Raw genomic sequence first — 24,934 nt, 5'->3', positions numbered from 1 at the left:
TGAGGGACGCAGACTGTTCACAGACTATAGTGTGTCTATAGAACTGTTTCAGTTGATCACTTGGGTACTGATGATTTGACATACTGGTGTTATCATTGGTATGGGCAGGATTTTACAAGTAGACACCTATATAGGACCTACCAACTGATTCAGGACTGGCTCAGTATTTAAAGTGGCCTGACATTCATATAGTAACTGCTTTCACAAGTTAGCTCACTATTAAAGTGAGATAAAAGACAAGATTTATGTGACTGACCTTGCACCTTATAGAAAACATTTTGAAATAATGAGGATGTGGTCTGTTTGTTCAAAGGTGTGCGTGATCAGCAACTTGTCACTTGGTCACGTGACCAGAGTCTTCGGATCTGGCGGATCGACTCGGCTCTACAAGAGGTCAGTACAGCTTTTGTACTCTGAAATTGCTGAAACATGAAGAACCGATACCTGTTTTGACATACCTTACAATACTTTACATTTACTTAAATCTGGATGCAGTGCTGAGCTTGAGGACAGAAGTGCCGCAATGTACTTGAAACAGTTATGTCCCTTACCTGCCCGACAGACTCTTGTTTTTCAAATCCCATCATCTATACCCCTGATATGGGTTTCATCAAATGTTTCAGCATATATGGCCATAACTACATCAGGTTTGCCTCCTATGCTAGGCACATAAAGAAACTGTGCATACAAAAATTTAATATCTTTTATCAAACCTGTGTAGACACATAAGGATTTAAACTCAGAGATGAGTGACATGTATCCAACATGCATGCACGTGCCACGCTCCGTGACGTCAGTGGGTTCGTCCTTGAGACATGCAATACGTTGTTGCACGTGCATTCCGGGAAAGAGAAACAGAGCAAATGAATGCCACACAATACTGTCACTTTGGAAAGCTCAACCCCTGCCCTTGCGATCATTCAAAAAATTTAACAGGTATTGAAACGCATAGCATGCCAAGGCTCACGTCTGCACAACGTCATGAGGCCATTGGGATTGCCCGTGGGGGAATGTCTCAACGACAAGTGGCTGCACATTTCCACTGCCACCGGAACACCATTTCTGCACTGGTGAGATGCTACCAGAACACAAATGACGTCATCGATCGGCCACGTTCTGGACGTCCACGTGTAACAACGCCAAGACAGGACTGATGGATAAGGGTGACCCATCGTCGCCACAGGTTTCAGACTGCAGTGATGACTGCCCGAACCATCCCAGGACTTCGCCGTATCCACCCCAACATAGTTCGACAACGTTTAAGTCATCACGGGATCAGACCACGACATCCCACCATACGGCCTTTCCTGACACAACGTCATCGACAAGCTCGCCGAATGTGGTGCCGAAATCATGTCCGCAGACCCTTGTTTTTTGGTGGAGAAATGTTGTTTTTACAGATGAGTCCAGGTTTAACATTTCCCATAGTGATGGACGTCAACGTGCCTATAGACGCGTGGGAGAACGTTATGCACAGGCCTGTGTCTTGGAGAGGAATCGCTTTGGTGGTGGTTCTGTGATGATTTGGGGTGGAATAACAGCACGCCAAAAAACTCCTTTGGTCATTGTTCAGGGCAACTTAACTGGTGTGGGCTACAGGGATCAGATTCTTCGACCTGTGGCAATTCCTTTTCTGCAACGTCATGGCACTGGGTTAACATTCCAACAGGACAATGCCCGCCCTCATACGGTAAGGGTTGCTATGGATTTCTTGCAACACCACAACGTTGACTTACTGCCTTGGCCTGCAAATTCACCGGATCTCTCCCCGATAGAGCATGTTTGGGACGAGATGGATCGACGTCTACGCCGTCTTCCTCATCCGCCAGATAACGTCTTTGACTTTGCAACAGAACTTGAGAGAATATGGCGTGACATCCCACAAGCCTTCCTTGCACGTTTGATAGGCTCTATGCATTGTCGATTCACTGCTGTTCTCAATGCCGATGGTGGACATACCCGTTATTGAGCTTGTGACATGGTCGTTTGACCCCCTGTCCAGCTTGTGGACTCGTGACATCGTTGTGATTGACTTTTCAATTGCAATTCTCCCGACTTGTTATGGTCTCATGATCCCTCCATTAAAGTTTATATGTACCTTTGACATTGTTATCGTACTTATCAACTGGGATGATATTTTGACAATGCACAGTTTCTTTATGTGGCTAGTATATATAAGCTGACATGACATTATGTGATTGAAATACTATCCCAGCAGCACTGAATCAAACTCTCTAATAGAGAAATGTTAGCTTGACTTGGTCACACCATGTAGACGGCACAGCGTGTTATCGAGATCCTAGTACAATGCATAGTGATGGAAAAGCTGAGAGTTTTGTGAAATATTTGGAGAGACCAGATAGACACCAACTTGCAATATCTGGACATACAACATACACTGAGAATGAAAGCGAATATTATAGGTTTTGCGAGGGTCCTTTCCTGTATACTTGACAGTACATGGGGTACATGCAGGTAGTACCCTCCATGAAAGATCAACTCCTTCAACGTCAGGTGGGCGGTGGGGTAGCCTAGTGGTTAAAGCGTTGGCTCGTCACGCCGAAGACCCGGGTTCGAATCCCCACATGGGTAAAATGTGTGAAGCCCATTTCTGGTGTCCCCTGCCGTGATGTTGCTGGAATATTGCTAAAAGCGGCGTAAAACCAAACTCAGTCAGTCAACGTCAGGTTCATGGGGTTATAGTGAAAACACACCCCAGCGAAAACGGTCAAAAAAATAATTCAAGAAAACGGCCACCGCCCTTGAGAAAACGGCCACCGCTGCTAGAGAAAACGGCCGCTTGGCCAAGAGAAAACAGCCATTATATTATAACAGAAGAGTGAGTGAGTGAGTGAGTTTAGTTTTACGCCGCACTCAGCAATATTCCAGCTATATGGCGGCGGTCTGTAAATAATCGAGTCTGGACCAGACAATCCAGTGATCAACAGCATGAGCATCGATCTGCGCAATTGTTATAACAGAAGAAAACTACATGTATTTTATTTTGCTTTTGATCATCTCCATATCAATATCATAATAAGAAGGCAACAACAATCATTACATAGTAATGGCAAAGTCTTAGGTTGTACATCTACAAGTTGTATTTATGTATGATGCTGTTTGCTGCAGAATGCTCATCAAACCACTCTTCATGTGTACTAAAGAGATAAACAGAATAAATAAGAACTCTGTCCATCAAATAATAGTATTTCATGTTTTTCTTAAAGAGTAAGAGTAAGTGGATGCCAGCTGGCTGATCAGGACCAAGCGAGTCTGTCATCACCTTTTTAAACAGTAGCGGCAGCCGACCGGAAAGGATTATTTCGGGTTTGCGCCTTCACTCGTCAACAGTTAATTATTGAATAAACACAAGAAAATGTTATCATTACTCAGTGGCTGGCGGTGAAAGTATAAGATAAGATGATCTATTAATTCTTTTGTCAACCTGTTTTCTCACTCTCACGTCAGTCAGTACACAGGTAGTAGCGGGGTAATTGGGTATCTTCACCTGACTCATAGTGACTTGTGATACAAATCTAAATGAATTAAATTTAAAACATTTAAACTATAGATGACAATACACTATGAAAACAGGAGATAGATTGCCTACAACTGAAGGTAGATCACCATACTAGGGACCATGGCAGAACCAAAATAACAAAAGTTGGAATTAGGTACGACTTTTTTATTCACATTTGATGTAATTAAATATTCCACTAATCCACTTGTCAATATAAACACTGCCTTATTATCTTTTTTCTCTCTATCATCAACTAATCTTACCTGTAAAATCTACGATCAATCAAATGGTTTGTTCATCGTAACTATCGAAACAACCAATCAATCTTCAAAGGTTAAACCGCTGTGTATATCGAAACAAAAACAACCAATCAATCTTCAAAGGTTAAACCGCTGTGTATATCGAAACAAAAACAATCAATCAATTTTTAAAAGTATATCCGCAATGAAGTAAATCTCTATTATTTTAGAATGTATATAATCATATATCTCCTTTGATCTTGGTGCAGCTATGTTGGCCGTTTTCTCTAGGCACAAAGGCCGTTTTCTCCAGCGCGGTGGCCGTTTTCTCAATTTTTTGGGGTCTGTTTTCTCCATATCCCGGTTGATGTGTGCTCGGAGAGAAGCACTCGTAAAATCTCTGAGTCCAGCATATCTGGAACTTCCTATGGCCTTGTTTTACAGTTACATTTGCAAAGTAAATGTTAATGTAATGGAGATACTTAGTCCGATGTTAATTTGACATCAGTTGATAGATTTCTCCTATGATCAGGTGTTTGGAGACTCGATTACTTACACACCGCCGCCATATAGCTGGAATATTGCTGAGTGCGGTGTTAAACAACAATCCATCCAACTCACCTCTGACTATCACTATGTAGACATTACTGTCGTCATGGAGATGATGAAACAGGCATGTACTGTGACCAGGGCTGGCATTGTCAACTGTGCTGTGGATAGTTTGTTTTGGTTACACTCACATCATGAACATTTCAGTCATATATTCAGACAGTCAGCTGAACACTCAGTTGCAATTCTCATAGAATTAGATTACAATTGATGAATAACACATTGAGATATACAGTGATTTGAAAGATTAGTGAGGTAGTTTAGTTTTACACTGCTTTTAGCAATATTCCAGCAATATCACGGTGGGAGACACCAGAAATGGGATTCACACATTGTACCCAGGTGTAAAGATTAAAATTCAGTAAGATGCGATACTTTCTCCAAATGTTGAATAGTACACACATCTCCTGATTGAAACTCTTTTGTTCATGGATGCAACAAGATTGAGTCTCCTGTATGTACGACATGCACAGTTAGTACAGATTTATGGCATGCAAAAGCAAGCCTGGTGTGCTGGTGTGGTATATTCGTTCATGCTTTTACTTTGCGTAATCAATCTGGAGAGGTATAGGTATTTTTGCGTTATATGAAAGAGTATACTCTCATTTATCAGGTTCAAGTAGCAAGTTGTTACTGCATGTTTCACGACCTGGGTCACTTGGAACCAGTATGACCTTGGCTCTGTTCCTTGTGTTATCATAACAAATAGGAGTTGCAACATACCCTTGTTAAATGCAGTTTGATTCAGGGGGGTTTTGTTTTGTTATTTATCATCGTTCGAATAAGATGTTTTTCTGAACTCTTCACTGTAACAGGGTTGTCCTGCCCTGGAGTTGGGATTCCCTCACTGACTCGTGTAAACTACCACCTGGTTTCACAGCCCAGCATGATTTATATTAAAGAAAGCGGTTACACTGTTTTGGCCTTCTGTGTGATGTCTATATGAAATATCTTGTCAGCCAACGCCATGTGGCAATACCCTGTACAACAAGAATGAATGTGATCTTGACCTTAGACATACAGATAACTTCATGTGCATTGTGGGAAAATATGGGTCATATGTATCATGTGCTTAAATTTTGCTATTTCTTTTACAAAGAGTATGACTGACATGAAAAAGCCCTAATATTAGCCAAAAGTAATAAAATTACTTTTGATAAGGATATTACGGCTGACTGTTTCCCAATTAGGTTTCATCCCAGAAATTTGTAAGCAGTGTGACCTATGGCTGAAGTATGACACCACTGCCAATTAATGATGTCATATCCCCACTGCCGACCAACAACTCATCACAAATCAATCTTAAATCCTATTATTTTTGTGTCTATGACATCACTGGCTTCCCCCCTTAAATCCCTCTCAAGTTAATTATGCCTGTGTAAAAAATGTCTTTATTGTGCAAACATAATTCACATTTTGTACATCAGCCTTATCAATTGTGTAAACGTCAGTCAGCTTACTGTACAAACTTTATTCATGTATATATAATCCTTTCCTACAGTATTGTTCGTAGCTTGCTTGATAATGGTGTTAGCATGTACACCGAAACATTCCTTACATTAATGATAAAGAAGTTGTATTATCCATAGAATATTCCCTGCTGTTTAATGACTACTTTTCAGTCAGCAGCTGAAATCTAAACTAACACACTTGTTCATATTAGCTGTCCTCATTTTTGCTGCAGATATTTTGGGAATGTGTAATTAGATGGGGGAATACTCATTCATTAATAATATTGTAATTTGGAAGTTGAAATACATCAAACAATTTTTATTTGCCACCTGCATTTACGATTGCGTAATGAGACTAAAATATACTGAGAGATTTGAAAATCAGCTCCTGGTGAGAAGTATGTTTTTCATGGCCCAACCTGTATTGCAACTCACCTTAACATAAGTGAAATTGTTTGCCTACAAATAGACCATCCTCTGTACCTCTGTAGACCAGCTGCTGTGAGACACTCTGTCCCGACTGGCATCCTCCATTACCTGTGAAAAGATAGGGTTAATGTATGCAGTTTTTAGCATCAGTGAGGCGTTGAAGGATGACATATAATTGAAATTGAATTTGCATGTGACAAAACTGTCTGATGTAACACATGTAAAGAGACCTGGTTCCAGTAACCAACTGAAGGTAATCCATATATCCACCAGGTTCTTGTCCTGAAGCTTTACATCACAGAACATATTATCTTTTGTATAATGTACATATTTTGCTACAACACTACACCTGTGTAGGAGGAGCTCTTTCTTTGCGGCAGATATTGACATACACCTGTAAGGCAACAATGACATCATTTGTTTAATGCATTACCTACTTTTGTATTGAGATGCCAATTTCTATTTTCCCAAAGGTCATAGACAAATGCCTGAAGTGCCTACTCTCCAACTTCATTTTAGGAAAATATTCACATGTGTTTCATAAGTAGATTTCTTTTCCATAGGAGACATCTATAAGTCCAATGTCATGACAGATTATGATATATAATATGATTGTCATAAGTTAAAGGTCACATGCAACGTAAAACACAACTTTGCAGATTCTGATACCTTTCGGTATGGACTTACCGAAACAAATCGTCAAAATGCAAATTCAACTTATAAAGTTGAAAAATAACGCGATGAAAAAAAACGTGCGAAATCAGAGCTCAAACATTTCACTAATTTTCCCCCGACTTTTCTGGGGAAAACGGGTTTCAACAGCTGGGCTGCGCTTATAGCACGTGTGCAGTGAAGTAGGTTCGCGCAGCTTGGAAGCGGTTGTCCGGTGAATGCTCTGTGAAGGCTTTGGTGTGAGCTATTTTTCTAATGTTTTGTTGATATCTCACAGGCGCGAGCTTTTTATATGTTATGACAGTAAATTAACTGTTTATATAATTTCATTTGTCTATTTCACCACACTTTCTTCTTACCGAGTCACTTTTTCAGTTCGATACTGAAAAGCAATGCCATTATTTAGCGTTGACAGAATTTCCAACTGTGATATAGATATGTCGTTGTCACAGACTAAACTCAATGTCTTGTTTTATTGACACCTGTGTGTCTGCCTGCCTGTCTGCTAATGACAATATTCAATACACAGCTGCTATCACTGACCACATGCAATTTGAACTTAACACCAATCAGGCTATACACCATAAACAAAACGCATTGATTTATGGCCCGAGTTCGGTCTCTGTCACATTATGTAATTACACAGACAGGCAGGTGTGATACTTGAACACATGACATGTTATGATGTCTGTTGATTGTAAAATGTTATACACAAAAAATGAGCATGTATTTACAAAACCCAACATCTCTATATATACACACACAATGACCCGTGAGGGCATCTGCAAATTAACCAGCCGTTACACTTTAGTGCACATCCACCCGCTCTGACTGGGTTCGGTATCCCGGCTGCTTTGTTTCTTGGGAAGTAAACCGAAGTAGACAATATTGCACTTTTGATTTGCGATTGTACGCTTATAATTTTGTTTATATGTTTTTTCATAACCAGCAATGTATATTATATGTCATGAATAAGTGATAATTGTGTTTTAATTATGTTTGATTTTTTGGTTGCATGTGACCTTTTAGTAACATGTTGGACTGAGAAGGACATTTCATCCTTTGTTTATAGGAGTAGACTTGGTCGACCAGTCCTGACTGCTCTAAGTGAAACAGGTCTCGATTTCCCACTTTGCTGGGGATGCCTTTCAATTTTAACTGAGTTTATTTCTTTTGATCAAACTTACATAACACAGCTTTTATAGCATCTGACTAACAAGGGGTAGAGGCAGGACAGGTCACCAGTACCCAGTGTAGGATCTGACTAACAAGGGGATAGAGGCAGGACAGGTCACCAGTACCAAGTGTAGGATCAGACTAACAAGGGGATAGACGCAGAGGACAGGTCACCAGTACCCTGTGTAGGATCAGACTAACAAGAGGATATAGGCAGGACAGGTCACCAGTACCCAGTGTAGGATCAGACTAACAAGGGGATAGAGGCAGGACAGATCACCAGTATCCAGTGTAGGATCTGACTAACAAGGGGATAGAGGCAGGGCAGGTCACCAGTACCCAGTGTAGGATCTGACTAACAAGGGGATATAGGCAGGGCAGGTCACCAGTACCCAGTGTAGGATCAGACTAACAAGGGGATAGAGGCAGGACAGGTCACCAGTACCCAGTGTAGGATCAGACTAACAAGGGGATAGAGGCAGGACAGGTCACCAGTACCCAGTGTAGGATCAGACTAACAAGGGGATATAGGCAGGACAGGTCACCAGTACCCAGTGTAGGATCAGACTAACAAGGGGTATAGGCAGGACAGGTCACCAGTACCCAGTGTAGGATCAGACTAACAAGGGGTAGAGGCAGAACAGGTCACCAGTACCCAGTGTAGGATCAGACTAACAAGGGGGATAGAGAGGACAGGTCACCAGTACCCAGTGTAGGATCAGACTAACAAGGGGATAGAGGCAGAACAGGTCACCAGTACCCAGTGTAGGATCAGACTAACAAGGGGATATAGGCAGAACAGGTCACCAGTACCCAGTGTAGGATCAGACTAACAAGGGGATAGAGGCAGAACAGGTCACCAGTACCCAGTGTAGGATCAGACTAACAAGGGGATAGAGGCAGGACAGGTCACCAGTACCCAGTGTAGGATCAGACTAACAAGGGGATAGAGGCAGGACAGGTCACCAGTACCCAGTGTAGGATCAGACTAACAAGGGGATAGAGGCAGGACAGGTCACCAGTACCCAGTGTAGGATCAGACTAACAAGGGGATAGAGGCAGGACAGGTCACCAGTACCCAGTGTAGGATCAGACTAACAAGGGGATATAGGCAGGACAGGTCACCAGTACCCAGTGTAGGATCAGACTAACAAGGGGATATAGGCAGGACAGGTCACCAGTACCCAGTGTAGGATCAGACTAACAAGGGGATAGAGGCAGGACAGGTCACCAGTACCCAGTGTAGGATCAGACTAACAAGGGGATAGAGGCAGGACAGGTCACCAGTACCCAGTGTAGGATCAGACTAACAAGGGGATATAGGCAGGACAGGTCACCAGTACCCAGTGTAGGATCAGACTAACAAGGGGATAGAGGCAGGACAGGTCACCAGTACCCAGTGTAGGATCAGACTAACAAGGGGATAGAGGCAGGACAGGTCACCTGTACCCAGTGTAGGATCTGACTAACAAGGGGATATAGGCAGGACAGGTCACCAGTACCCAGTGTAGGATCAGACTAACAAGGGGATAGAGGCAGGACAGGTCACCAGTACCCAGTGTAGGATCAGACTAACAAGGGGATATAGGCAGGACAGGTCACCAGTACCCAGTGTAGGATCAGACTAACAAGGGGATAGAGGCAGGACAGGTCACCAGTACCCAGTGTAGGATCAGACTAACAAGGGGATAGAGGAAGGACAGGTCACCAGTGCCCAGTGTAGGATCAGACTAACAAGGGGATAGAGGCAAGAGAGGTCACCAGTATCCAGTGTAGGATCTGAGTAACAAGGGGATTGTGGCAGGAGAGGTCACCAGTACCCAGTATAGGATCAGATTAACAAGGGGATATAGGCAGGACAGGTCACCAGTACCCAGTGTAGGATCTGACTAACAAGGGGATATAGGCAGGACAGGTCACCAGTACCCAGTGTAGGATCAAACTAACAAGGGGATATAGGCAGGACAGGTCACCAGTACCCAGTGTAGGATCAGACTAACAAGGGGATAGAGGCAGGACAGATCACCAGTACCCAGTGTAGGATCAGACTAACAAGGGAATATAGACAGGACAGGTCACCAGTATCCAGCGTAGGATCTGACTAACAAGGGGATGGAGGCAGGACAGGTCACCAGTACCCAGTGTAGGATCAGACTAACAAGGGGATAGAGGCAGGACAGGTCACCAGTACCCAGTGTAGGATCAGACTAACAAGGGGATAGAGGCAGGACAGGTCACCAGTACCCAGTGTAGGATCAGACTAACAAGGGGATAGAGGCAGGACAGGTCACCAGTACCAAGTGTAGGATCAGACTAACAAGGGGATAGAGGCAGGACAGGTCACCAGTACCCAGTGTAGGATCAGACTAACAAGGGGATAGAGGCAGGACAGATCACCAGTACCCAGTGTAGGATCTGACTAACAAGGGGATAGAGGCAGGACAGGTCACCTGTACCCAGTGTAGGATCAGACTAACAAGGGGATAGAGGCAGGACAGGTCACCAGTACCCAGTGTAGGATCAGACTAACAAGTGGGTAGAGGCAAGAGAGGTCGCCAGTACCCAGTGTAGGATCAGACTAACAAGGGGGTATAGGCAGGACAGGACACCAGTACCCAGTGTAGGATCAGACTAACAAGGGGATAGAGGCAAGAGAGGTCACCAGTATCCAGTGTAGGATCTGACTAACAAGGGGATAGAGGCAGGACAGGTCACCAGTACCCAGTGTAGGATCAGACTAACAAGGGGATATAGGCAGGACAGGTCACCAGTACCCAGTGTAGGATCAGACTAACAAGGGGATAGAGGCAGGACAGGTCACCAGTATCCAGTGTAGGATCAGACTAACAAGGGGATAGAGGCAGGACAGGTCACCAGTACCCAGTGTAGGATCAGACTAACAAGGGGATAGAGGCAGGACAGGTCACCAGTACCCAGTGTAGGATCCTGACTAACAAGGGGATAGAGGCAGGACAGGTCACCAGTACCCAGTGTAGGATCAGACTAACAAGGGATAGAGGCAGGACAGGTCACCAGTACCCAGTGTAGGATCAGACTAACAAGGGATATAGGCAGGACAGGTCACCAGTACCCAGTGTAGGATCAGACTAACAAGGGGATAGGCAGGACAGGGTCACCACACCCAGTGTAGGATCAGACTAACAAGGGGATAGAGGCAGGACAGGTCACCAGTACCCAGTGTAGGATCAGACTAACAAGGGATATAGGCAGGACAGGTCTCCAGTACCCAGTGTAGGGATCAGACTAACAAGGGGATTTAGGCAGGACAGGTCACCAGTACCCAGTGTGGGATCAGACTAACAAGGGGATAGAGGCAGGACAGGTCACCAGTACCCAGTGTAGGATCAGACTAACAAGGGGGTATAGGCAGGACAGGTCACCAGTACCCAGTGTAGGATCAGACTAACAAGGGGGTATAGGCAGGACAGGTCACCAGTACCCAGTGTAGGATCAGACTAACAAGGGGATAGAGGCAAGAGAGGTCACCAGTATCCCGTGTAGGATCTGACTAACAAGGGGATTGTGGCAGGAGAGGTCACCAGTACCCAGTGTAGGATCAGATTAACAAGGGGATATAGGCAGGACAGGTCACCAGTACTCCAGTGTAGGATCAGACTAACAAGGGATATAGGCAGGACAGGTCGCCAGTACCCAGTGTAGGATCAGACTAACAAGGGGATAGAGGCAGGACAGGTCACCAGTACCCAGTGTAGGATCTGACTAACAAGGGATATAGGCAGGACAGGTCACCAGTACCCAGTGTAGGATCAGACTAACAAGGATAGAGGCAGGACAGGTCACCAGTACCCAGTGTAGGATCAGACTAACAAGGGGATATAGGCAGGACAGGTCACCAGTACCCAGTGTAGGATCAGACTAACAAGGGGATAGAGGCAGGACAGGTCACCAGTACCCAGTGTAGGATCAGACTAACAAGAGGATATAGGCAGGACAGGTCTCCAGTACCCAGTGTAGGATCTGACTAACAAGGGAGGACAGGTCTCCAGTACCCAGTGTAGGATCTGACTAACAAGGGAGGACAGGTCTCCAGTACCCAGTGTAGGATCAGACTAACAAGGGGATATAGGCAGGACAGGTCACCAGTACTCAGTGTGGGATCAGACTAACAAGGGGATAGAGGCAGGACAGGATCCAGTTGTATCATTGCTTCATTAACTAATGTCAACATTAAACCCTAATGATACATTAAATCCTTAATGCATCATTAGTTAATGGCATCATTAAAAACGGTTGTATCAAACACTTATTAGCGTATCATTATCTAATGACGTCCTAATGTAAATATTTTCATTAAATCCGAGAATTCCCCTAATATTTTCCCACAATTCCAGCTGTAAACATGTAAGTGTTACTCGCCGCCTGGTCAAAAATGGCATCTTTGGGGCTAAACCTCGAACAAAACAAACATTTCGACTGCTGTGAAGAAACACGCCTAAATAATTCTGAAACGCCGATAAACCTAGAATCTATTGGGATGTTTTGAATATACACTAACACTGAACGCCAAGTGAGCTTTCCGCCATATTGATAGTGTTTACAAAATCAAGTTTCGCTAAGGCCAGTCATAGGACGCCTATTACATCATGTATATTTCATATTCAGTTGTGACAAATGCATCGCTGAATTCCTCATACATTTTAGAATCAAATTCCAAATTGTCTTTGTCACTATAACAAAGTGTCTAAGAAAAACGAAACATATTGGCTGTGAAAACGGGACGCTGTGCTCATTACACAGCCATGCTAGAAATATAAACAAAGCCAAAAAATAAATACTCGTGCAGCATTTTCTCAATTTTAGACATCAGTTCCGCCTATTGTAGTACGCATGAGCTCAATATTTTTAGAATATGCAACGAAAGAGTATCGCAGCAAGAACTAGAAAACTTAAAACAGATACAATACTGAAATTTCATATATCACACCTAAAAGTTCTGTGCAGCGCACGCCATGCGAGACGCAACATCATGGAGACCGACATAGGCAATTATCGGCATTTCTGACGCTTTCAATGAAAACAATGAAAACAAACAACCATACGGAGATAGTCAGAATGTTTCCGATTACTTACATCATACATTTATGGACAAAGGTTCCTCGCTAAATCGCGGGCACCCATATCCACGGGCCGCCATTTCATGAGAAATCGGTCATCGGTAGTGATGTCATACATCAACATTGTTGGACATATGTGGCAATTTCTTTGAGGTGAAGGTCGGTTGAATAAGAGTAAACACAATCACACTGTCCTGCAGATTATATTTGTATTATTAATGTATACTTTGCGATCGTTCACATATATGGTTTCATGAAACTAATTTCATTATCAACATTTAGTATTTTAAACCTAAGTAAAACTGACATAATAAATTAAAATGATTTATTTATTTCATGAAATATATATGCACACGCTTTTAAAGGATATGTCTTGTTCATTGAATTTGTTTATGTTGTGTTATAGACAAAACAATGGCGTGATAATCATTGGCCAGGTCTGCGCTGCTTTCATGTCAAATGTTTTGAGTATCATTGTTTTCGATAATTCTGTGAACAAACATCACTTAATATATTGTGGTCCTTATTCACAGCAAATTCTCGCCAAGTGATCTGAGTTACAATGACTTGAGTATTAAGTATATACCGGTGAGGCCCCCATTATCTTTATAAGCGCAGGACCTTTATGTAGCCAATTGACGCCATAGGGAAAATCCATTTTCAACACATATTGGCAAGTCACTTTTAAGATTGAGCGATAATGTTATACATAAGCACACAAACTAATTTAATACATACCTATGTCATTCAGGTATCAGGGTAGAATTTTGTTCAAGCCACACTTTCCGTAAAGATGCCAAATTGAAAAATATAGTAGCACAGTACTTTTATCAGTGCACGATAAACAGCAGAGAAATTTACTGTTTTTACGCGAAAACAAAATTAGGCTTAACATTTAGCAATGTCTACTTTTCAAACTGAGTTTATACCATGAGATAGCACATTGAATACTCTACATTTCTGTGTAATTTTATAGCTGTAGGTAGATCCAGTGCTTGAACAAACAAAATTCTGGCGCGAATGTTCACTTTTCCAGGACGTTTAATGATGCTCTAATGATACCCCAGGACCTTCATTAAGTTAATGACGCACTAATGACAACAGAGCATCATTAAAACGTTAGTACAACAGAATTTAATGATACATTAGTTAATGAACGTTTAATGGCACGCTAATGCTTCATTAAAGTTTGATACAACCGGGTCCAGGTCACCAGTACCCAGTGTAGGATCTGACTAACAAGGGGATAGAGGCAGGACAGGTCACCTGTACCCAGTGTAGGATCAGACTAACAAGGGGATGGAGGCAGGACAGGTCACCAGTACCCAGTGTAGGATCAGACTAACAAGGGGATATAGGCAGGACAGGTCACCAGTACCCAGTGTAGGATCAGACTAACAAGGGGATAGAGGCAGGACAGATCACCAGTACTCCAGTGTGGATCTGACTAACAAGGGATAGAGGCAGGACAGGTCACCAGTACCCAGTGTAGGATCAGACTAACAAGGGGTATAGGCAGGACAGGTCACCAGTACCCAGTGTAGGATCAGACTAACAAGGGATAGAGGCAGGACAGGTCACCAGTACCCAGTGTAGGATCTGACTAACAAGGGGATATAGGCAGGAGAGGTCACCAGTACCCAGTGTAGGATCAGATTAACAAGGGGATATAGGCAGGACAGGTCACCAGTACCCAGTGTAGGATCAGACTAACAAGGGGATATAGGCAGGACAGGTCACCAGTACCCAGTGTAGGATCAGACTAACAAGGGGATATAGGCAGGACAGGTCACCAGTACCCAGTGTAGGATCAGACTAACAAGGGGATAGAGGCAGGACAGGTCACCAGTACCCAGTGTAGGATCAGACTAACAAGGGGATAGAGGCAGGACAGGTCACCAGTATCCCACCAGTTTCAGGATCAGAACAGGTCACCTGTACCCAGACTAACAAGGGGATATAGGCAGGACAGGTCACCAGTACCCAGTGTAGGATCAGACTAACAAGGGATATAGGCAGGACAGGTCACCAGTACCCAGTGTAGGATCAGACTAACAAGGGGATAGAGGCAGGACAGGTCACCAGTACCCAGTGTAGGATCAGACTAACAAGGGGATAGAGGCAGGACAGGTCACCAGTACCCAGTGTAGGATAGGATCAGACTAACAAGGGGATATAGGCAGGACAGGTCACCAGTACCCAGTGTAGGATCAGACTAACAAGGGGATAGAGGCAGGACAGGTCACCTGTACCCAGTGTAGGATCAGACTAACAAGGGGTATAGAGGCAGGACAGGTCACCAGTACCCAGTGTAGGATCAGACTAACAAGGGGATATTAGAGCAGGACAGGTCACCAGTACCCAGTGTAGGATCAGACTAACAAGGGGGACAGATATAGAGGCAGGACAGATCACCAGTACCCAGTGTAGGATCAGACTAACAAGGGGATAGAGGCAGGACAGGTCACCAGTACCCAGTGTAGGATCAGACTAACAAGGGGATAGAGGCAGGACAGATCACCAGTACCCAGTGTAGGATCAGACTAACAAGGGGATATAGGCAGGACAGGTCACCAGTACCCAGTGTAGGATCAGACTAACAAGGGGTATAGGCAGGACAGGTCACCAGTACCCAGTGTAGGATCAGACTAACAAGGGGGATAGAGACAGGGTAGGACAGGTCACCAGTACCCAGTGTAGGATCAGACTAACAAGGGGGTATAGGCAGGACAGGTCACCAGTACCCAGTGTAGGATCAGACTAACATGGGGATAGAGGCAGGAACAGATCACCAGTACCCAGTGTAGGATCAGACTAACAAGGGGGTATAGGCAGGACAGGTCACCAGTACCCAGTGTAGGATCAGACTAACATGGGAATTGTGGCAGGACAGGTCACCAGTACCCAGTGTAGGATCAGACTAACAAGGGGATTGTGGCAGGAGAGGTCAACCAATTCATGGGGAGTTGTTGGGACACCTGACCTTATGAACTAAGAAAGTATAATGGTCAGCCATAAACATTCACAGACTCAATGACGTGTGTAAAGGAAATGTTTGTATTCAAGCTGTCAGTGGTAGCTTTTTCAAATTCAAAACAAAGGCAATAAAAGCACCAATACACTTGGTTTAGATCAGGGCCCTCTTTTATCATTGCCACAGCAAACACACTGACAGCGAGTGTTGAACAACATTGTCTGGTGTGCATATCTCGGATCTGCTCAACTGCTAGTCCCTTTGAACCACAGCACTTTTATTGTAAGTAAATTATTGATGTGTTTGTGTCACTCTACCAGTGAATAATGAAAGTTACAGAACAGCCACTGCTACCAGATGTATGGATCATATTATTGCTTGTGGACATCACGCTTGGTGATAGGCCCTTGTGTTTAGGTTAGACTTGACTTCATCTACTCTCAGTTGCAGCATTGACAGCAGCTTTCATCAACAGCTGTTGTTGGTATTCTTTTGTATATACTGACAAGTTACATTTAATTGTACAAATTCTTGAAAGATCAATTTAACCTCTTAAAATTAATATTACTGAGACAATTCAGGGTTTTAGGATACATTTATGCTGTTGTGGTGGTTCTGGTGCAGAATGATCTCACTCACTCACTCACTCACTCACTCACTCACTCACTCACTCACTCACTTCTGAATGTCTTCCTCCTGCAGCCTGTGAACCGTTTGACGGTAAGCAGTGTATATGGATGATATGATCAGGCTAATCAGTTCCCAGTCACTCTCAGTATTGACAGGTTTCAGCAAGTTGATACAGGCAATATGCAGCAAATACCAGTAATACTGATGATGCCTTCATTATACATAAGAAACTGATATGCCAATAAGGTTTTTCATTTCTATGAACTAAGTGGAGCATGACGAGAATTATCTCTTCTCCCATGCTGTTTGCTAGCTCCAATCAACATGCCTGTTACATGCATTAGACAGTACAGTGTGCACTTGTGATAGCAGCACCGCGTATGATGAAGCCTACAAATCACAAGATGTGTACGGGCTGTCTGGTTGACCTAGTTCCATTTCACGGCTCACTGAGGCCACAGTGAGCAGTCAGCCATGTAGAACCTGCCTTCTCTGGGACTGCTTCTTGAATCCATTTGTTGCCAAGCCAGGCTCAGCAAGGGGTGTCATCATTCTACTGTCGGGTTTAATCACAGTGTTTACACTCACCTACATACGACACTGCAGCCTATGTTTATGGAAGGTAAATATTTTGCATTTCACCTTGTTTATGCCCATATTGTAATGGTTGGCATAAATATCCAATTTGGATATGCTATACTGTTTTGAGTATTTTATAATTACATTTTTGTGTTGAAGGTTATGTTGTATTGTGGTTAGCTTTTTGTGATGCATTCAAAAGCATGGATAAATGTGAGATGGGAGGTAAGCTGTACGTTGTGTCATTGACTGGCAGAGTGTGTGGGAGGATATCGCTAACAGCACTCCCTCCCTTCAAATTGCCTGGCTTAGCTTCTCTGCACTTGTATATTTAGCTCCCAATTCACCTTTTTTTCAGTGTTTTGGTACACTTTCTGAATGTTTATATATAGCTGGATGTAAACTTCTGTAGACTTACATTTGTAATATATCACAATTTTATAGATTATGGATTTGTTTTTATCAAATACTTGCTTCCTGTAGAAACTGATTTTGGTAAAAGTGTGTATTGGGAAAACAATTCCTCGGGATTTTGTTTTTCAATGAATCAGAGCAGGAATATAGGTACATTATTCAGTAGCGTACACTGGGCCTTATTACAGTTCTGTCCGCTTTGCCACAGTTCAACACAAAGTTGAAATGTGTCTCTTATTGTAAATCTTTATCAAAGAGGAAGTAACTATCCATGGCTGAACTCTTATCACCAATGACAATAGTGGAAATGTGTGTCTTGCTGTACGGTGTTTCATGCTACACTGGATACGATAGAGTGACAGCAGATGTATAGAGTCCGCGCAGCCTACACAAAGCCAACGTATGCACCATGTAGGCCTCGGTGTGCTTCACTACTCACAGTTCTAGGAAGCCTGATTCCAAGAAGAATGTTTAGAGAGAAGCGTTTCTGGACAGCTGCACATTCTGCACCCAGCAGTGTTTCCAGCAACAACAGCTCCTTGATGAACTGTTTTTATGTCTTGGCTCATATTTAGACCTCCATAAATAACAGCCTTCATTCCTCCATGCCTGACCTAAGTCAAGTGGAAGAGTTTACTTGCCAATGCATTGAAATCAGATGTTAATTCCCTGCTGTTGCACAGCTTTTCAATGCACATGTTGTCTCATGTTGCATTAAGCAAACCTCATTTAGGAATACTCGTAGAAGGCAGGGGCTTATGTCTCCATATAAGAAGCCAGTAATGTCACAGTCACAGTTATTTAATGGCCTTGTTTTGCTGCTATAGTTCCTTGTTTTTGTTTATATTGAACTCCAAAATTTCAACGGAAGACAGGGGCATGTCAGTTTGCAGTGTAGGGAAGATATGTCCCTTTGGCGTGTCAGGAACTGCAGATTTGGATTTGATTTTCAGAATTCCCTTGATTATGTTGTTTGATTTGAAAGCACCATTCTGTGCTCATGGAAGGGTAGCCTGGTTAAAATGTTCGCTTGCCAGCCTGAAGACCTGGGTTTCATTCTGCACATGGGCACAACGTGTGAAGCCCATTTCTGGTGTTCCTCGCCACGATATTGCTGGAATGTTGCTAAAAGCAGCATAAAGCTCACACACTCATTCATTCACTCACTCATTCACTCACTCACTCACTCACTCACTCACTCACTCACTCACCGCCTCCATGGTGTAGTGGTTAGAGCGTCCGCCCGGAGAGCGGAAGGTCGTGGGTTCTATCCCCAACCGCGTCATACCAAAAGACGTTAAAATATGGTACTTGTTGGTCCCTGCCTGGCTCTCGGCATTAATGGGTACAACAAGGACTGGTCGGCTCGGAGTCAGTATAATGTGTCTGAGTGGGGTATTCATGCTTCACTGCGGCATGGTATCTCAGTGGGCTAGCACTATAAAACCAGCTTCAGTCTGGGCTAGTACAAGCATCCGCACATACACATACACATACACATACACATGCATGCACGTCGTCATATGAGCGAAATATTCTCAAGCACGACGTTAAACCCAATTTCACCTCACCTCACCTCAATCACTCACTCACCCACTCACATCTACAATGTGCTTCACTTCGGCAGCTTCGTTAAGTCCTTATATCACAGGTGTATTAATTATTGGATGTCTCATTCTCATTTATTATTTATGTATATCTGGTCATTTGCTGCTTAAGTATATATACCATGTCCAAAGATAGTATATTACATGTCCAAAGTGCTCACAACAATCATATATATATATAACAGAGATGATGTATAGCACATTTATGCATTATTCACTGGAGTCCAGTTAGCAAATGCCATACTTTCATTCTGTCAGTACATAAATACACATTTCAGCTTTCTAATTTGTATATCTATGTAGTGTTTCTTTCTAAGAATATGTCTGCTTTCAAGGATAGTTGTGGACCCACTACTCCTTGACCTATAAATGGATATATATGCAGCATGTGTATTCCGAGTATTGATTCCCAATCAGAAATCAATTCCAGTTGTAGCTGCATCCCAGGGTTAGTCATTGCTAGAAAGAGGCGAAGTGTTGTCATCATTCACTGTTCCCTCCTTGCATCCAAATCCCATCATCCGCCTTCCATCCCCTCCTGGATCCACACCCAAATAATCCACTGGTAATCTTCCTGCACTGATCTTCTTGGACAGGTTACTGACTCCATTGTGTAGTGCGTCTGCCTGGAGAGCAGAATGCCACTATTTCAATACCCTGGTCGTGTCATACCATGGCCACACCTTCATCCCTGCCCATCACCCCTGCCCACATCATCACCCCTGCCCACATCATCACCCCTGCCCGCATCATCGCCCCTGCCCGCATCATCGCCCCTGCCCGCATCATCGCCCCAGCCCACATCCTCACCCCTGCCCACATCCTCACCCCTGCCCACATGCTCACCCCTGCCCGCATCATCGACCCTGCCCACATCATCACCCCTGCCCACATCATCACCCCTGCCCACATCATCACCCCTGCCCACAACATCACCCCTGCCCACATCATCGCCCCTGCCCACAACATCACCCCTGCCCACATCATCCCTGCCCACATCATCACCCCTGCCCACAACATCACCCCCCTGCCCACAACATCACCCCTGCCCACAACATCACCCCTGCCCACAACATCACCCCTGCCCACAACATCACCCCCCTGCCCACAACATCACCCCTGCCCACATCATCACCCCTGCCCACATCACCCCTGCCCACATCATCACCCCTGCCCACAACATCACGCCTGCCCACAACATCACCCCTGCCTACAACATCACCCCTGCCCACAACATCACCCCTGCCCACAACATCACCCCTGCCCACATCATCACGCTACCCACACCCCTGCCCATACCATTAACCTTACCATCCCTACCCTACTCCCTGCTCCCCCACATCTTGACACTTTCCCTATGCTCCATCCGCCACCAGTCTGGACCATGAAGCTGTAAGCAGCACCAATGCCAGGCTGACTTCGAGTGTGTCACTGATACAATCGGTTCAGTGACAGGTGTATACAATCTGTTCAGTTGACAGGTGTGTCAACTATAAAAACATATTGTTGATAGTCAATAGTGTTTGTAGTCAGTGCGATAAGTATTAAGTATTATCTGGAACTACATCGGCTGCTACATAGGTAGGTGAACCTTGTCATGTGTTTGCTGAGAAGTCCACCTTTTGGGACCAAGACCCTCAGTGGAAATTCAATTACACATTTCTTCTTAGTGTGAATCATTTTGATCAGATGGCCAATATGGCTATTGATTTGAGATGACATGAGAGAGACATTGAGAACACTCCAATGTACTGTAGATAAGCTGATTTCCGAGGTCAGATAAACCGAGGTCCTATAAAGGGGACCCCTCCAGCGTAATGTTGCTTTAAAGGAGAACACTGCAGTGTTATGTTGCTGTAAAGGGGAACACTCCAATATAATGTTGCTGTAAAGGGAACACTCCAGTGTAATGTTGGTATAAAGGGGAACACTCCAGTGTAATGTTGCTATAAAGGTGAACACTCCAGTGTAATGTTGCTATAAAGGAGAACACTCCAGTGTAATGTTGCTATAAAGGAGAACACTCCAGTGTAATGTTGCTATAAAGGAGAACACTCCAGTGTAATGTTGCTATAAAGGAGAACACTCCAGTGTAATGTTGCTATAAAGGGGAACACTCCAGTGTAATGTTGCTGTAAAGGAGAACACTCCAGTGTAATGTTGCTATAAAGGGAACACTCCAGTGTAATGTTGCTATAAAGGCAAACACTCCAGTGTAATGTTGGTATAAAGGCAAACACTCCAGTGTAATGTTGCTATAAAGGGGAACACTCCAGTGTAATGTTGCTATAAAGGCAAACACTCCAGTGTAATGTTGCTATAAAGGGGAACACTCCAGTGTAATGTTGCTGTAAAGGAAAACACTCCAGTGTAATGTTGCTATAAAGGGGAACACTCCAGTGTAATGTGTGCTATAAAGGAGAACACTCCAGTGTAATGTTGCTGTAAAGGAGAACACTCCAGTGTAATGTTGCTATAAAGGGGAACACTCCAGTGTAATGTTGCTATAAAGGAGAACACTCCAGTGTAATGTTGCTATAAAGGAAAACACTCCAGTGTAATGTTGCTATAAAGGGGAACACTAGTGTAATGTTGTTATAAAGGAGAACACTCCAGTGTAATGTTGCTATAAAGGAGAACACTCCAGTGTAATGTTGCTATAAAGGAGAACACTCCAGTGTAATGTTGCTATAAAGGAGAACACTCCAGTGTAATGTTGCTGTAAAGGAGAACACTCCAGTGTAATGTTGCTATAAAGTGAGCACTAGTGTAATCTTGTTATAAAGGAGAACACTCCAGTGTAATGTTGCTATAAAGAACACTCCAGTGTAATGTTGCTATAAAGGAGAACACTCCAGTGTAGTGTTGCTATAAAGGAGAACACTCCAGTGTAGTGTTGCTGTAAAGGAAAACACTCCAGTGTAATCTTGTTATAAAGGTGAACACTCCAGTGTAGTGTTGCTGTAAAGGAAAACACTCCAGTGTAATGTTGTTATAAAGGTGAACACTCGAGTGTAGTGTTGCTGTAAAGGAAAACACTCCAGTGTAATCTTGTTATAAAGGTGAGCACTCCAGTGTAGTGTTGCTATAAAGGAGAACATTTTGCAATGTATTATTGCTGTCAAGGAGAACTTTGCAGTGTGAACCAGTCTATAGAAGAACACTCCAGTTTAATCCGACTATAAAGGAGAACACTCCAGTGTAATAGTGATTTATCCAATGTAATCTGGCTGTCAAACATATGATGTTAATTACATCTGTCAATATGAATTATTATACAGTACAACCAGAAATTATTGAGAATTTAAAGATTGTAACTATTTATATTTTTATCACTCATTACTCACGCATTAAATGTGAATATTAGCAGAACGTAACTCCAGATTCAAAGACAGGTGAACAGTAAGTATTTTGTCAAGTCACCATGGGCAGCAATGCAGGCTTCAATGCGGCAGGGCATACTACTGATCAAAGAAGTTAGAAGGTCGTGGTCCATGCATCCTGTCCCAATATCGGACCACCTCTTCTTTCATTTCAGCAATATTTGTCAGATTTTTCTTATTGACACTTTCCTTCATAAGAACCCAAACATTTTCTATTGGATTTAGGTCAGGGCTATAGCTTGGCCAATCTAATAATGTCATATTTTGGGTCCGAAACCAGGCCTGTGAATGCTTTGAACAATGTTTTGGGTCGTTGTCCTGCTGGAAAATCCAAAAATTTTCATAGAACACGTGGAGCAGATGGAAGTAAATGTCCTCAAGAATATCTGTGTACCGCTTCACTGTTCATATTCCCTTGAAATACACAGAGGGCGCTGCCCCTAACACAGATATGCCACCCCACACATTAAATTTCGGATTGTACTTTGGGCTGATACAAAGGTTTTCTCTTTTTTGTCCAGAATTTCAGTGTATTAGGAACAGCCACACAGAACTTTCATCTGAGAAAATCACATTGTCCCAGTTAAAAGTTCTATGCTGTAAGCACCAGTTCAACCTTCGCCCCTTTTTGTTCAGGTTTCATGATCGGTGATGGAATTCCTCGACTTTTCTGCCAACCCATTGCATGCAGCTCAGTTCTAATTGTCTCCTTACAGACAGCCACAGTTCCTCTATCAATCATATCCAGCCTTAAGTTTTCTAAACTCCTTCGCTTGTTTTAGAAACAAGAATACTAAGCCTCCTGTCACCGACAGTCAATTTTCTGGGCCTACCTATGCCTCCCTGGTGCTCAATGCCATATCCATTTGCAATATTTTTTAAAACACGATAAACAGTGGTCAAAGGGATGCCTGTTCTACTTGAAATCACTTTAGCTGATCTGATGTCCTTGTTATAACACTCTAAAATCAACTTTCTCTTCTCTAAATCATCCATACTGAGGATCACTGAAAATGTCGTCTGCTAGCAAGTAAACAAATGGGGATAACTCTTCACAAACTAATGAAAAAGGATTAACGGAGTTGTCTCTCTTGACTGAAACCAAGCACTTTATAGCTGGTCAAGGTTGTTTATACTAGAAATCCAATTAAACATATTCCTAAAATTCTCAATAATTTCTGGTCATACTATAATGGAAGATATATGGGTATTTGTTGAGTGTGTGAGTGTCATGTGTTACCAGCTGGTGCATATGACATGGTGCACACACTGTGTGTGGTACTGTATCATGTATACTGGGCTGTCAGTATTCCTAGTAATGGATTCTTGCCACACTCTGACATGCTTTCACAGAAAGTCCTATATAAATTACCTAGATGAAATTCACTAAACTAGAATCTTTTGAAACTTTTCCTGATTGTGTTTTTCCGTTGCCTGTTTTTTATTAGAAAAACTTACTCTTTCAAATGAATGAACTTGGGAATACTTATATTTTAGGCTAGATGTATGATAGAAACCTCTATTCCTCTAACCTCATATACTATTAGGGCACAGTATATGGAATGTGTGCTTTCAGCAAACTGACTAGAAACAAACAAATGTGCATGTGGTGGTGAGGCCTGAAGGCATGCAAACATTGCAGTAATGTTGTCTGACTTTCAGTCATGCTGTCATACTTATAAATATCCTTCTGTTCACTCTGACCTCATCACTGTCACACATAGGGATCCCAGTACCTCTGACCTCTCACAGATATACCTTTGATCCCAGTACCTCTGACCTCTCACACATATAGGGGATCCCAGTACCTCTGACCTCACACATATAGGGGATCCCAGTACCTCTGACCTCACACATATAGGGGATCCCAGTACCTCTGACCTCACACATATAGGGGATCCCAGTACCTCTGACCTCACACATATAGGGATCCCAGTACCTCTGACCTCACATATAGGGGATCCCAGTACCTCTGACCTCACATATAGGGGATCCCAGTACCTCTGACCTCACACATATAGGGGATCCCAGTACCTCTGACCTCACACACATATAGGGGATCCCAGTACCTCTGACCTGACCATATAGGGGATCCCAGTACCTCTGACCTCACACATATAGGGGATCCCAGTACCTCTGACCTCACACATAGGGG

The 24,934-nt window shown here is 43.3% G+C and overlaps 1 protein-coding gene across 17 annotated transcripts in view; it reads left to right on the top strand.

Moving 5' to 3' along the window:
* LOC124255237 (GATOR complex protein WDR59-like) overlaps window positions 1-24,934 on the top strand; it is an 81,295-nt gene that overhangs the window by 28,176 nt on the left and 28,185 nt on the right. For all 17 annotated transcript variants that reach the window (XR_006892648.1, XR_006892646.1, XR_006892647.1 and 14 more), the window contains exon 11: window positions 314-393. Coding sequence is in view for 14 of the 17 variants with exons in the window: in XM_046689086.1 (XP_046545042.1) it covers window positions 314-393 (80 nt within the window). In the remaining 3 variants the exon portion in view is untranslated. The remainder of the gene's footprint in view (window positions 1-313; window positions 394-24,934) is intronic.

Source organism: Haliotis rubra, unplaced genomic scaffold, assembly GCF_003918875.1.
Source record: "Haliotis rubra isolate DU_JTF1 unplaced genomic scaffold, ASM391887v1 Scf599, whole genome shotgun sequence".
Classification (NCBI taxonomy): domain Eukaryota; kingdom Metazoa; phylum Mollusca; class Gastropoda; order Lepetellida; family Haliotidae; genus Haliotis; species Haliotis rubra.
This window is presented reverse-complemented; position numbering and strand designations above follow the sequence as displayed.